Genomic DNA, 15,000 nt, shown 5'->3' on the forward strand with positions numbered 1-15,000 from the left:
GGGTGTTCTACCATCTCAACTCGGTCACACCATGAGAGCAGGGAGGAGAGCTGAGCTGACCTGTTTGCAGGCTGGCTGCTGCGGTGGAGAAGGCACCCGTGGGGTCAGGGCGCCCTGGGGCGAGGGGCAGGGTCCCGGGGGGCAGAGGCTGGCCCCTCTTCAGCAGCTGTTTCTGCTCCTGCTGGCGGAACCGTGGGGGCACCTCTCTGGGTGGGTAACGCTGGGGGGCGGGCGGAGGCTGGGGCGGCTGGGAGGGCGGAGTCTGCTGGGCACTGGAGGGGGCGCGCTTGCCATTGCCGCTGCCGCTGATGGTGAGGGGGGGGGGGGGTGCAGGCGGGGTGGCGCTGGGGTTGGCGGGGGGAGGAGGAGGGGTGGGGCCGGGCTTGGCAGAGTCTGGCACTGTGGAGGGAGGGAGGGAGAGAGAGAGAGAGAGAGGGGAGAAGGTTAGGGCCCCAGGCTGAAGCAAAGTCACACACTTTTGAACACTGGCACGTAGACACACACACACACACTACAGTGGGAATCAAACCCAACAGCGTTAGTGCCATGCTCTACCAACCGAGCCACAGAGGACCACACACACAACATACACACACAACATACACACAGTAATACACACAGTAATACACACAGTAATACACACAGTAAGCCAGCGTTAAATTTCTTGTTTTGCAGTAAGAAAACCAAACAGGGAAGAGGAAGGCAACAATTACGTGGTTGAATATTCTCACATACATGACATGGTTGCTATGAGGACTGTAACCAACGGTGTGACCTCTGTAACCAACAGCGAACAGCGTACTGCTTTCACCGTTGGCTGTGTTCCCATGTATGTGCAGCGAAGCGCTGAACGGAACACACACACACACACACACACACACACACACACACACACACAGGCTTATGCAGCGGTGAGGCCCACATTAAGGAGAGAAGACTGGATGTGTGGACGCATTATAACACACACAGGCAGTCACAGAGGGAGGGAAGCACACACACACATTTCCCTCCCTTTGTTTTGCTTGCCGTCTACGACCATGAGAGGCTGTTTCACACTGCCTCTGCTCCCCCAGAAACAGAGCCTCCCTATGGGCCGCTGCTGGTGCCACGAGCCCTTCACTGACCCCTCCTCCAGCCCCTCACCGGCCCCTCCTCCCACCCCTCCTCCAGCCCCTCCTCCCACCCCTCCCACCCCTCCTCCAGCCCCTCACCGGCCCTTCCTCCCACCCCTCCTCCAGCCCCTCCTCCAGCCCCTCACCGGCCCTTCCTCCAGCCCCTCCTCCAGCCCCTCCTCCAGCCCCAGCAAAGCCTGCAAGACAGGAGCCAGCCAGGAGCTCACCAGCTTGTGTGCCTAGAGTCCAATAGCTTTACCTCTCCTCTGCTCTGCTTCTTACCCCCCCTCCCCCTGCTTCCCTCTCCCCCTCTCCCTCTCCCCCTCTCTCTCTCCCTCCCTCCACTCCAGTCACCTCATTGTTCCTTGTTATGATGGGGGATGTTTCTCCCGGCTGAGTGTGGTGAATGGAGGTGAAGGGAGGGAATGTTTGTTTGAGTCCTTCGCCCTTTAAATGGAATTCTAGTATCCCAACGATGGCTGCAGTGGAGGGCTCTCTGACGTAGATGCTTTACAAAGCCACGGAAAGCAGGACTGACCGCCTGCTCTCTCCACCAATCACAACACTGGGGGGGGGGGGGGGGGTAACGGGTGTGTGTGTGTGTGTGTGTGTGTGTGTCACATAGTCCCACCCCCTGAGCTCTCCACTGTGAGCGCGAGTCAGAATCCAGCTCTGAGTAATCCTCTTGCAATTAGAACACTATTCTACGTTACAACACACCCACACCCACACCCCTACCCCCACCCCCTACACCCACCCCCTACACCCACCCTCTCCCTCCTAAAAAAAAGACAATTATCCAGCGTTTTTATTTGGTCGACTTTAACAAGGCGATTGGTAAATAAACGCGTCCCCTGACGGCGAGGATGAAATGCGGGGCTTAAGTGTGATAGAGAGGTGTAATTTGGCTCCAGCAGGGTGGGGGGGGGGTAATCTGCTGTTAATCACATGGACTTGAGCAAAGGCTGCTGCTACCATAGAGTTTTAATCGTCAACTGTGAGAGAGAGAGAGAGATTGAGAGAGAGAGAGAGAGAGATTGAGAGAGAGAGAAAATCAGAGAGAGAGAGAGAGAGAGAGAGACAGAGAGGGGTGAGAGAGAGATAGAGAGAGAGACAGAGAGAGAGAGAGAGAGAGATTGAGAGACAGAGGGAGAGAGAGACAGACCCTCATTCAGGCTTTAATATCATCTTATCAAACAACCAAACAAACAGAGAGAAACTCCAACCAGACACCTGGGGATGTCTGGCGTGTTAAAGACCCTGGCGCTCCACTCTGAAGATAAAGAAGAAGAAGAAGAAGAAGAAGAAGAAGAAGATACTGTAGAGAGACAGATAAAACACACTCTACACACACGTCTTCACTGAGAGAGACAGAGAGAGACAGAGAGAGAGAGAGAGACAGAGAGAAGCAGACAGTGAGAGAGAGAGAGAAGCATAGACAGAGAGAGAGAGAGAGAGAGACAGAGAAAGAGAGAGAGAAGCATAGACAGAGAGAGAGAGAGAGAGAGAGAGAGACAGAGAAAGAGAAGCATAGACAGAGAGAGAGAGAGACAGAGACAGAGAGAGAGAGAGAAGAGAGAGAGAGAGAGAGACAGAGAGAGAGAAGCATAGACAGAGACGGAGAGAGACAGAGAGAAGCATAGACAGAGACAGAGAGAGAGAGAGAGAGAGAGAGAGAGAGAGAGACAGCCTTCTTCACTAAAAGCACAGACGACAAAAGCGTGTTTGTGGAAAACACACACTCCTCAGCCGGGGCTCCTCTGAATCCCCCACTCATCAAAGATGTACATCAAACTGTTGGCCCTGGGCTCTGTGTGTGTGTGTGTGTGTTCTGTGTGTGTGTGCATGTGTCTGTGTGTGTGTGTGTACTTCACAAAGGGGAAAGACAGCCCAATTTAACACTTTAAAGGACCTCTTAATTGTCGTGTTGAAGACGGGGTTTGATTCCTCGAGTGTCTGGGGGGAGAGATCAGAGAGGGAGAGGGTGAGGGGGGTCAAAGAGGGAGAGGGAGGGGGGAGAGGGATCAGAGAGGGAGAGTGTGAGGGGGGTCAAAGAGGGAGAGGGAGGGGGGAGAAGGATCAGAGAGGGAGAGGGTGGTAAAGGTGGGGGGGGGGGGGGGATCAGAGAGGCAGAGGGTGGGGTTCAATGATCATCACTCACTCTGAGGTGAAAACGTGAAAAAGTAGGACAATTGTGTTTCATGTCTGAGATGGCCTTAAACTGTCTGTGCACACGTGTGTGTGTGTGTTCCTCCATGTTCGACGAACGTGCCCCGCTGACGATGCATTCCATTCATCAAACTGGGCCTACACACACTCATTTAAAACACACACACACACACACACACACACACAGATTATAGGCTTTCCATAGCTGAGCCGTTAGACGTACTCACGCAGAGAGCAAGACACAAGATGGGAGGGAGCTTTAATACTGCTGACTCTATCCTGCTGCTGCTGCTGCTGCCTGCCCGCCCGCCCCCCCCCCCGCCCCCATACTCTCTAAACCAACTCATACATCACCCTGTAGCCAGCTCAACATCCCCTGACCACACACACACACACACACACACACACACACACACACACACACACACGCTTCCTATTCATGTTTAATAAGTGGACTGAGTTACAGAGTGGTTGTGTGATGACTGAGGCTCACCTCACTACTGTGTGTAGGGTTGTGTGTGTGTGGTGTGTGTGGTGTGTGTGTGTGTGTGCAGCCTCTCCTCTGCATGTAGGCCTAGGCACACACACCCACAAGCGCACACCCACAAGCGCACACCCACAAGCGCACACACACAAGCGCACACACACAAGCGCACACACACCGTAGCGACATGTACCGCCTTAACTAGACAAACGTGCTCCATATAAACTCCGGCATGCGTGTCTGCGGCTGGACGTTGATTGGCGGTGTGTGTCCCTGCGTTGAGCTGTGGCGGAGGAGGAAACCACGGCGATGGATGGCGCTCTGACGTGAGGTGCCAGGTGTAATTAAGCCAACGTGAAACGGCAAATTAACCTCTTATGAAATGACCTCAGCCGCTCTGGTGGGACAGGGTTATCTTTTATGATGGTTGGGGGGGTGTGGGGGTGTGTGTTCCTGCCTGTCTGCCTCTGTGTGTGCCTGCCTGTATGCGTGTCTGTGTGTGTGTGTGTGTGTGTGTGTGTGCCTGCCTGTATGCGTGTCTATGTGTGTGTGTGTGTGTGTGTGTGTGTGTGTGTGTGTGTGTGTGCCTGCCTGTATGCGTGTGTGTGTATGTGTGTGCCTGCCTGTATGCGTGTCTATGTGTGTGTGTGTGTGTGTGAGTGATAAGAGGCTCCGTTGTCAAGCAGAGCATCCCTGCTGACTGGAAGGCTTTCTCTCTCCGTGGGGCTGAAACTAGGCCACAGGTACGCTGCAAACAAACACATCAACCGGAGGAAAAGCTGCTGGGAGATTTCACACACGCATCTGAGGGGCGGCACTCAAACGGGAGGAGGGTGAGGAGGGGGGAGGAGGGGTGAGGAGGCCGAGGAGGCCGAGGGTGAGGAGGGTGAGGGGGGGTGAGGAGGGGTGAGGAGGGTGAGGAGGGGTGAGGAGGGGTGAGGAGAGTGAGGAGGGGTGAGGAGGGTGGAGGGGTGAGGAGAGTGAGGAGGGTGAGGAGAGGTGAGGAGGGGTGAGGAGGGTGAGGAGGGGTGAGGACACGCTAACGAAGCTAACCCAGATTACTGCTCGTTAGCGCAGCTCAACTTCACAGACAGACATGGTGTCAGTCGGGGGGGGGGGGGGGGGGGGGTGACTCAGACTGGGGGGGGCGGGGGGGGCGCACAAACACACACACACACACAGAGGCAGGCGCACAAACACACAGAGGCAGGCGCACACACACACACACACACAGGCAGGCAAGCGCACACACACACACAGGCAGGCGCACACACACACAGCCAGGCGGACACACACACAGGCAGGCGGACACACACACAGGCAGGCGGACACGCACGCACGCACACACCAATATGAGAGCAACAACTCACCTTTGGTTTTGTGTTCAGCGGCCTGAGGAGAGAGAGAATACAGGTATTAAAGAGAAAATACAGGTATTAAAGAGAGAATACAGGTATTAGAGAGAGAATACAGGTATTAGAGAGAGAATACAGGTATTAAAGAGAGAATACAGGTATTAGAGAGAGAATACAGGTATTAGAGAGAGAATACAGGTATTAGAGAGAGAGAATACAGGTATTAAAGAGAGAATACAGGTATTAGAGAGAGAGAATACAGGTATTAAATAGAGAATACAGGTATTAGCAGAAGACGCCACGCACCGTCAACACACACACAACCTCTGGCTTTGAGGGTGAGTAATAATAATAATAATACTTTATTTATATAGCACCTTTTTAAAACAATGTTACAAAGTGCTTTACAAATAGATAAGACAGGTATGCAAGTAAAAACAAAAATGTACAGTACCAGTCAAAGGTTTGGACACACCTTGCCAAGAGTGTGCAAAGCTGTCATCAAAGCAAAAGGTGGCTACTTTGAAGAATCTAAAATATAAACCATATTCTGGTTTGTTTAACACTTTTTTGTTTACTACATAATTCTATATGTGTTCCTTCATAGTTTTGATGTCTTCAGTATTAATCTACAATGTAGAAAATATTTTTTTTTTTTTAAATAAAGAAAAACCATTGAATGAGAAGGTGAGTCCAAACTTTTGACTGGTACTGTTAGTAGAAACAGTAAAACACATTAAAAAGAATAAGTCAGCATCAATTACAGCCTAACAGTGATCTTCAGCCCTGAGCACCAACTGCTCTAATGGAACAGAATGTTCAGGGGAATGTTCGTGTTAGCCTGTTGTGATGCTAAACGTTTCATGTTCATCCTCCTCCAGGCTCAGCGGACGGTGTGTGTGGGGGGGGGGGGGGGGCGGGGGTGAGGGCGGGGGGGTCATAGTCAGAGAGTGAAATAAGAGGCAGGCGATATCTAAGGGAGACTGGCCACTTGCTAAGACACACACAGCAGGGTGAGGGGGGGTGGGGGTGAGGGGGGGTGAGGTTGAGGGGGGGTGGGGGTGAGGGGGGGTGGGGGTGAGGGGGGGGTGAGGGTCATTTAATATCCCATTTAGCTGATGCTTTTATCCAAAGCGATTTACATTGCAGTGAGTTCATACATTTCAGTATAGATGGTCCCAGCAGGAATCAAACCCCCAACCTAAGCGTTGTTAACACCATGCTCTACCAACTGAGCCACAGAGGACCACTTTTCTAACAGTACGTTTTAAGAATGCTTTTCACAGTGTATTTATTTATTATGTATTTGTGTGTTTTAGTAAATTAAATATACTGAGTACAACAAGAATAATTCAGTAGATTAACTGTTTGATAGATTGAACAGCAAAACACTGACATCAATATGCAGCGCAGTGATCATGTGAAACTGTCATCTGGCACAGTACAAGTAACTGCACATCAAATAAATAAACGTTGCCCTATTTTTCAAAGGAGATCATTTCACGTCATTATTGAGATGTGGATTTCTGCCTAATTACCATTAAGAGCATCTTCTTGCCGTTGTTTACTTACGGAAAAAAAAACATGTTGGCATGTGTATAAATATATATATACGTATAATATATACACATGCCAATATGTATTTTTTTTTATTATATAATATATATATGTAGGTTATTGGTGAAGGCTGACCCCCATAAGTCGGCATGGTTACTGGACCCGGCCGCACCGCACCAGTACCGGCCGGGCTCCAGAGGGACGTCACTCACCTTCTTCTGAGCGGCTTCCTTCTTCTTCTTTTCTTCTTGTTTTTTCTTTTTCCTTTCTTCCATCAAATGGTTCCCGTCTCTGTGTCCTCAGCTTCGTCTCTTGGCTGGGGGGGAGAAGAGAGGGATCAAAGGCAGGCAGTTGTTTTACGACAGGCTGCTGGGGAGCCAAGTGAAGCAGGTGAACACCTGGAATCTTCCCATCCAACAAATTCCAAAGTCCTTAACCCGTTTAGCACCGAGGGTGAATAAAGTCGCCCAAATTGGTAAACATTCTAGAGTGCCAAGGGTGACTTTAGTCACCAGAAATGCATCGATTATGATGCTCCTTTTAGTATCCAACCAAAGCGTTGTTGATAGGTAAACACCACATAGAACGCTTGGAACACTCCAGGTGGTGAGTGTTCCGGAATTCTTTGGCAGTTGGTGAGTTAAAGCCTCGAGTGAAAACTACTACTGTGGTTCCTGTTAAATCTGAGGAAATACTAGCATACAAAACACCATCAATGACTTCGACAGACTGACAGTGGTTCAATAACACCCTTCTGTGTACTAAAAGACCCAAACAAGCTACTCCGATTCCCTAATCCGCATTAGACTGACCACTCAACAACGGTCGATTCTATCGAGTCTCTTTCCATTGAAATCTCAAGAGGCACTGCTAGGGAGGCAGCTTGATGGTCTGATACAGCACTGTAACAGGAGATGTTTCTGACCTTGTGTGTGTGTGTGTGTGTGTGTGTGTGTCAAGTGGTGTGTCTGGTTTGTGTGGTTGGTTCTGGAAACTATTAGGAGGCCTTGGGGTATGGTGGTGGTGGTGGAGTCTAGCATTTGTCCACATCGTGTTATTGCGGCCCTTGAGTAGAGGCAGCTGAGGCCCCGTTCTCTAGACAACAGATCCAGCCAAGGTCACTTCACCAGGCAAATCCCTGTCTCCGACATTCAAGGCCCAGAGTCAGGCACTGCACAGGCCCCCATCCACTGCCACAGTCCCCCATCCACTGCACAGGCCCCCATCCACTGCCACAGTCCAAACTCTTAACTGTCAAAGCCTCAGTAGAGCCACAGACCAAACCAAGATGAAACCATCCAAATCAAATCAACGTTTATTTGTCAAGTACACAATATATTGGATACAGCGCAATGAAATGCTTTAGGGCAAGCAACTTCAACAATGCAACAGTCCACAATTAACAATGCAATAATAATAATAATAATAATAATAATAATAGAAAAAAACAACAACAATAACATAAGGTGACATAGTAATAGTATGTATTTGTTGTAAGTAAATGTATTTGTTGCAAGTCGCTTTGGATAAGGGCGTCTGGTAAATGCCATAAATGTAATGTAAATGTAATAGCAGCAGAAACTCGACAACAACATTGGAAGGGTGAATAGTATGTGAGTGCGTGTGCGTGTGAGATGCAAATGGTTGCACAGCAAAGTGCAGTGTCTTTGTCGAATGACAATGAACGGAGAACTTCGTCCAAACCAGTCACAGATCACCGACCGGGGCAATCCACCGACCTCAACACTGTTCAGCAGGGAGACAACCATGTGCTGATCCACCGACCTCAACACTGTTCAGCAGGGAGACAACCGTGTGCTGATCCAGTGATTCTAACCTGAGGTGAATATAGTTTTCCCCATCCTCTTTTCCTTGGTTCTCCATGCATGCTCAGGTTGTCTGACTGAATCCCCATTGACCTGACTTGAAAGGTTCAGGTACAGAATGGATGTGCCTCCAGGTCTGGTACCCCTTCCCCAGAGCTCTCCGGACCCAGACCCTGCCAGTGGACCCTGCCTGTGGACCCTGCCTGTGGACCCTGCCTGTGGACCCTGCCAGGTAACCAGCCCTGAGAGAGACACAGCCTCCAAGCTTCCACAGGCACAGACAAAACAAAAACGGACATTTCCACATCCTTTCACAAAGCAAGTAATTCCACAGGAGACTCAGTAGCCTATATTTAGCCTTAACAAGCCTTGGCATTTAAGCAACGCTTAAAAAAAAGGTCATGTGTTTTAAGGACAGAGAGGGGAGAAATAAAATACATAAATTGCAATACGGTTCCTTGAACCTGAAAAGAGACATTGCCCATAAATGAGCCCATTTTCTGTCATGTGATATCTCCAGCTGAGACTGCTGAGATGAGTGCCTGGCAACAGCAGCTCCCTGGGGCCTGAGGAGCAGTCAGGTGGAGGTGGATAATTCCCCCAAAGCACTGATCCCAAGTCAGTGTTGCATGTTTCCTTGTGTGCAATGTTTGAACTGAGCAGATCCAAGAACAGCCCTGAAAGGACATTTCTTCCGGGAGACCAATCACCAAAACCAGTGCAGCAGTCGATCCATTCTGTCTGTCCTAAGGGCATCGCGGCTGACAGTCTGACAGTCTCCTCGGCTAGTAGTGAAAGCAATTCCCTGTTCCATCTCAAATCCACATCCCCTCTTGTTCTTCCTGAACAGAACTCACCTTTCCCCAAGACGACAATTTAGTCAGGATACACGTTGGTTTAATAATTTTTTCATGAAAATGGTAGTACATTCAGGTTTGGTGTAATTGAATGGCTCTGCATAGCTCCCTGCCTGAAATGAAACATCATAAAATACAAAACAACATAAGCAGGGAGCCCATAACTATGAAACCCCCTGTAGGAAGGTAAATACAGAGCGACCAAGTGGGTGAAGGCTGGGGCGGTGGGTGGGACGACCCATAAGTAACTCTCATAGCCAGTGGCGAACACACTGTTTAACCACAGTGTAGTGTTGCATAACTCAGCTCTCTTAAGCCTTGTCCCTGAGACATGTGATGATGTTTTGCTTACATGTGAATCAGTTGTCCGTCACCTGACCTAAGGAGTAAATAGCCTCGTCTACGGCAACAGATGAAGAAATGAGGACCACAATGTCAATTAGGCGTTAGAAACGTAACGTTCAACAGATTTGGCAATAACACGTCCTCTAAATCACACACTCGAAAACATCTTCCTTATTCCACGATGCCACCTCGCCAGCAAGTGATTGGAGCAGTCACTGAGGGAGCTAGCCAATCTCAGAGGCTATTCTTGGCTTCGCCTTCTTCACGCGTTATGTGGTGACCTCACAGCGGGGACACGGACGGGCTCGAAGCAGAGCTGAGCGCTGGTGTCTCCATGTGTCAAGTGAAAAACTGTGAGCTGAAGCTGCCCTGTTCTCTGGGTTCCAATGAGCAGTACAAGAAAGAGGCAGTTGAGTTATTAACAGACATTCTTATCATCAAGCTTGTATTTTAGAGATTATGTGGATGGAAATCTGTCTCAAATGCGCTACCATACCACCCCCCCCCCCCCCCACACACACACACACACGACTCTTTCCATAAATATTATTTTTTTGAAACCCACAGCCTGGTTTTACAGTCTGCTACAGCTGCGTGCTATAAATAGCCTCTCCATTCAGAGCCGTCACTGTGCTTGCACGTGTCATGTAGTATCAGTGGATCAGAGGGATGCTCCAGTTAATCTGACCTGCTGTCTGCCTCTGACTGAGCAGAGGGAGTATAGGCCGTAGTAAGACCCTAACCGTCCAGAATCATTTCAGTTAAGGGAGCACTTGTTTGGTCCCTGTGGAGGAAGAATGAACATTTCAGACTAAGGCTGCAACGATTCATCGATGAACTCGAGTAAACCGAATATGAAAATTCCTTGATTAGTATTTCTTGTCCTCGAAGCTTCTACAATTACAAAAATGACTGAGACACGATCATGATCTGGACCCCATAAAACATTTTTTTTTCTCAAAAAAATCAATAGTTGAAAAGATGCCTAATAATGTGTTACATGCACTCTTTACATGTTGATCTCAAGGCAGCACAAATACACAACAACATCTACATAAACAAACAAACATACATTCCGGAGCAAATGTTGATGATAATGTTGATGATAATGTTGATGATAATGTTGATGATAATGTTGATGATAATGTTGATGAAGGCAGAGCAGCAGTTATCAGTGTTGTTTTATTACATTGGCCCTCTTGTGTAAGATACATTATCATCAAAATGTGCAATCCTTTTTATTGTGTTATGGAAACATTATTCTTTTAATTATTTAAGTCCTGTGGAGCTAGCAAACAAATACTTGAAAAAGCTACTGGTTAAAGACTGTGCTTGGCCTAGCCAGGTAGCAGAGTTGGGGAAGCTACTGGTTAAAGACTGTGCTTGGCCTAGCCAGGTAGCAGAGTTGGGGAAGCTACTGGTTAAAGACTGTGCTTGGCCTAGCCAGATAGCAGAGTTGGGGAAGCTACTGGTTAAAGACTGTGCTTGGCCTAGCCAGATAGCAGAGTTGGGGAAGCTACTGGTTAAAGACTGTGCTTGGCCTAGCCAGGTAGCAGAGTTGGGGAAGCTACTGGTTAAAGACTGTGCTTGGCCTAGCCAGGTAGCAGAGTTGGGGAAGCTACTGGTTAAAGACTGTGCTTGGCCTAGCCAGATAGCAGAGTTGGGGAAGCTACTGGTTAAAGACTGTGCTTGGCCTAGCCAGATAGCAGAGTTGGGGAAGCTACTGGTTAAAGACTGTGCTTGGCCTAGCCAGGTAGCAGAGTTGGGGAAGCTACTGGTTAAAGACTGTGCTTGGCCTAGCCAGGTAGCAGAGTTGGGGAAGCTACTGGTTAAAGACTGTGCTTGGCCTAGCCAGATAGCAGAGTTGGGGAAGCTACTGGTTAAAGACTGTGCTTGGCCTAGCCAGATAGCAGTGTTGGGGAAGCTACTGGTTAAAGACTGTGCTTGGCCTAGCCAGGTAGCAGAGTTGGGGAAGCTACTGGTTAAAGACTGTGCTTGGCCTAGCCAGGTAGCAGAGTTGGGGAAGCTACTGGTTAAAGACTGTGCTTGGCCTAGCCAGATAGCAGAGTTGGGGAAGCTACTCTGAAAATGTATTTAACTAGATTACCAATTACTGTACAAGGAAAGAAGTTGAACTGCACCCAAGCTACCCTTGAGAGAATTATAGTTTGTCAAAGCTACCTTGAAAAAGTAGTTCACTAGCAGTAGAAACTACTTCAACCAACACAAGATTACCAGTCCAACTGAGTTGAACTACTCCACAACACTGCCAGATAGCATACTCCTCTATGCAGGACAGATAGAGTCAGAGACTTTGCTGCGTATCGAAATAAAATAACCTCACCAAGACACAGTTTCTAATTAAAAAATCCTTCTTTTACTGACTCTGATGGTTCATCGGGGGGGTGGGGGGGGTTGTACCCTTCAGAGCAACAGGATTAGAGACAATGAGCAATGGATGTGATCAGAGAGTACAGACAGAATTGCTAAATGCTAGACTAAAAAAATGTCAGACTAAATGCAAAAGAGTGGGGTGAGGAAGGACAGCCCAGGTGTAAAATGGCACGATATGGATGGGGCCAAGGTTGCTTTTGACATCCACCCACTCTGGTGTGCATGTGATCGAACACAAGAGCAAGGGAGGGAGAGAGATGGGGGGGGGGGGGGGGGGGGGGGGCTGTGACACAGATTGATGAGACGGAGGGATACTGTGTGAGTGTGTGTGTGTGTGGGGGGGGGGGGGCGGGGACAAGTGAGGGTGAGTGCAAGAGTATGTGCGTGTGTGTGTGTGGGGGGGGGGGGGGGGCTGGGGCGCTAGACAACAGTCACTGGGCACAGAGCCAGGAATGCCAGGACTGCAAGACAAACGAGAGCACGGCAAGCCCCAGGGAAGCTCACTCCCTCGCTCGCTAGCAACCAGCACAGCCACCACGGCAACAGCAGAATCCTCTTAACGTAAGTAGCCTAAGTAAGTAAAGCCAAAACATACGAGTGAGGAGAGCAAATAATTAACTGAGAGATATTGTCCCTCTTGCCTAGCAAAGAAGGAGGATCTCCCTCTCCGAAGCACTTCTCAAACAAACAATGTTTCATTTGCCAATCAATCGTCAATCAGCTATTTCTGAGGATTCCGGAACACTCACCACCTAGAGTGTTCCAAGTGTCCTACGGGGTGTTTACCTAGCAACAATACTTTGATTGGCTACAACATGAAGCATCATAATTTATGCATTTTTGGTGAATAAAGCCACCCTTGGCACCATAGAATGTTAACAGTTTCGGCGACTTTTCTCACCCCCGGCACTGAATGAGTTTAAAAAATGTTTGATTCCGATTGCCTATTCAACAAGGAAGGTTGCTACCTCCATGTGAGATAATGCCCTTGCAAGCTTATACAAGCCTCAGAGAGCCAAACACAGACTGGCTGGTATAGAACACAAAGACCCATGAAAACATACAGGCTAAGTGGGGAAAGGAAATGAACGGCTGCCTCTTTCTGTTGTTAGATCATGGAATGAAAACCGTAAAGATCTGGCGACTGTCTGTCTGAAATGATTGAAAGTGATAATAGAAGGCCTACTGCTTAGCTTAAATAAAGGGTAGCAGTAACCCAGTTGAGATGGTAAAACTCACTCCTCAAGTTCAAACACCCCTACCGCCCCCCTCTCTCCCTCCCCCACCACCCACGCTGTTAGATTGCTAGCTTTTCGAAAGCGTAGCTGGCTTACATCGGGTGTTTGAGGAGACGGTCATGTCTGTTAGCAAGCCAGAGGTCGCGAGTTCGAGGCTCGGTGGGAGCAACTTGAATTGCGGGGCGACTGTTTGCAACAACTTGACAGGTCTGTTTCACGACCTACTACTCATCAGTGGTAAAAGGCTGTGGCCCAAGGCCTTTCCACACTTGTCCTTCAAAGATCAACAATTGCATCAGGTCTTTCCACTCAGTGATGGTGAACAAGTGAACAAGAGTTCTTTCTTGGAGAACGCCTAAGGAATGCTAGGGTAGGCCTCTGCTGCGATAGGCCTCTGCTGCGATAGGCCTCTGCTGCGATAGGCCTCTGCTACGAACCAAAATGCACAACCCAGAAACCTCAATCAAATCAAATCAAATCGGACAAATCGTACACAATATACTAGATACAGTGCAATGCAATGCAATAATAATAATAATAATAATAATAGAAAAGGTCAATAACATAAGGTGGCATAGTGATAGCCTCAGCCTAGAGATCAAGCTGTGGAACAGGCAGCTGTGGAACAGGCAGTAGAGAATGTGAAATGGGTCCTGGGGTCTGGGGTCCAGGGGTCTGGTCTGGGGTCCAGGGGTCCAGGGGTCTGGGGTCTGGGGTCCAGCGCCCCTGACGCTGTACAGGGGAGAGAAGGCTCTCCACCCACCCACCCACCAGAAGGCTCTCCACCCCATCCGCTTTTCCGCCCTTCAATGCTACAGCCGAATAAGGGACTGCAACACATTAGTTAACCAGCGCCCGACCCCCCCTCTCACCCCCCCCCCTCCCCCAAGGTTCCCATCAGCTAGCATATGCGTGTTGTTAGCGTCCTCAAGCACATCTTAATGTAATCTCTCTGCCACCTCAGACGTGGAGGTGACACTGAGGACAGAGAGCGATGAGAGACAGAAGTGTCATGGGGGCGTGTGTGGGGGATGGTTGTCAGTTTAAAAGGACTGTATGATGATTCACTGTGTGTGTGTGTGTGTGGGGGGGGGGGGCATAGCCTTGTGAACACCAAATCAACCCTCTCCAGCTGTCGTCTCTGTTCAAAACACGGCAGTGTGTCTCTGTCAGAGCCACAGCAGTTCTAACAGCATGCCCACATCAGGGACAGGGACCACTGGACTTTTTACACTCTCTCTCTTGCTGCTATACAATTGCTACCTTGTGTTATTGTTATTGTTTTTTTATTACATTTACATTGTTGATGGATTGTCGTATTGTTGAAGAGGTAGCTTGCCCCGAGCATTTCGTTACATTGAATACCCTGTATCCTATGTCATGACAAATGCAACTTTGAATTTAATCAAGAGGCACTTACAACAACTCATGTGTGTTTGATAACAGGAAAGGCGACACAGACTGTGGTCAAATCTGGGGGAAAAGCATCGTCTTGGTTGAGCGCTTACTCCCATCCAACGCTATTAACGGTCATTAGATGACAATCCTGCCTGCCTGGGAAAGCGGAGAAAGTCACTTTCGATAGGAATGACTTGCATGTCTCGAAATGGGAATAAAGGGTTTTCCTTCAATTAATGTTCATCGTCGCACACAGCCATGCGTC

General features: G+C 49.0%; 1 protein-coding gene across 1 annotated transcript in view; it reads right to left on the reverse strand.

Annotated features, from left to right (window-relative positions):
* The window catches only part of tnrc6c1 (trinucleotide repeat containing adaptor 6C1), a 44,693-nt gene that overhangs the window by 29,012 nt on the left and 681 nt on the right, over window positions 1-15,000 (reverse strand). Inside the window, exons 2-4 of the mRNA XM_083677440.1 lie at window positions 6,890-6,993; window positions 5,136-5,157; window positions 61-399 (exon numbers count right to left, since the gene is read on the reverse strand). Of these exons, the coding sequence (XP_083533566.1) occupies window positions 61-399; window positions 5,136-5,157; window positions 6,890-6,952 (424 nt within the window). The 5' untranslated portion in view covers window positions 6,953-6,993. The remainder of the gene's footprint in view (window positions 1-60; window positions 400-5,135; window positions 5,158-6,889; window positions 6,994-15,000) is intronic.

This window comes from Argentina silus (genome assembly GCF_951799395.1).
Source record: "Argentina silus genome assembly, chromosome: 9".
NCBI lineage: Eukaryota > Metazoa > Chordata > Actinopteri > Argentiniformes > Argentinidae > Argentina > Argentina silus.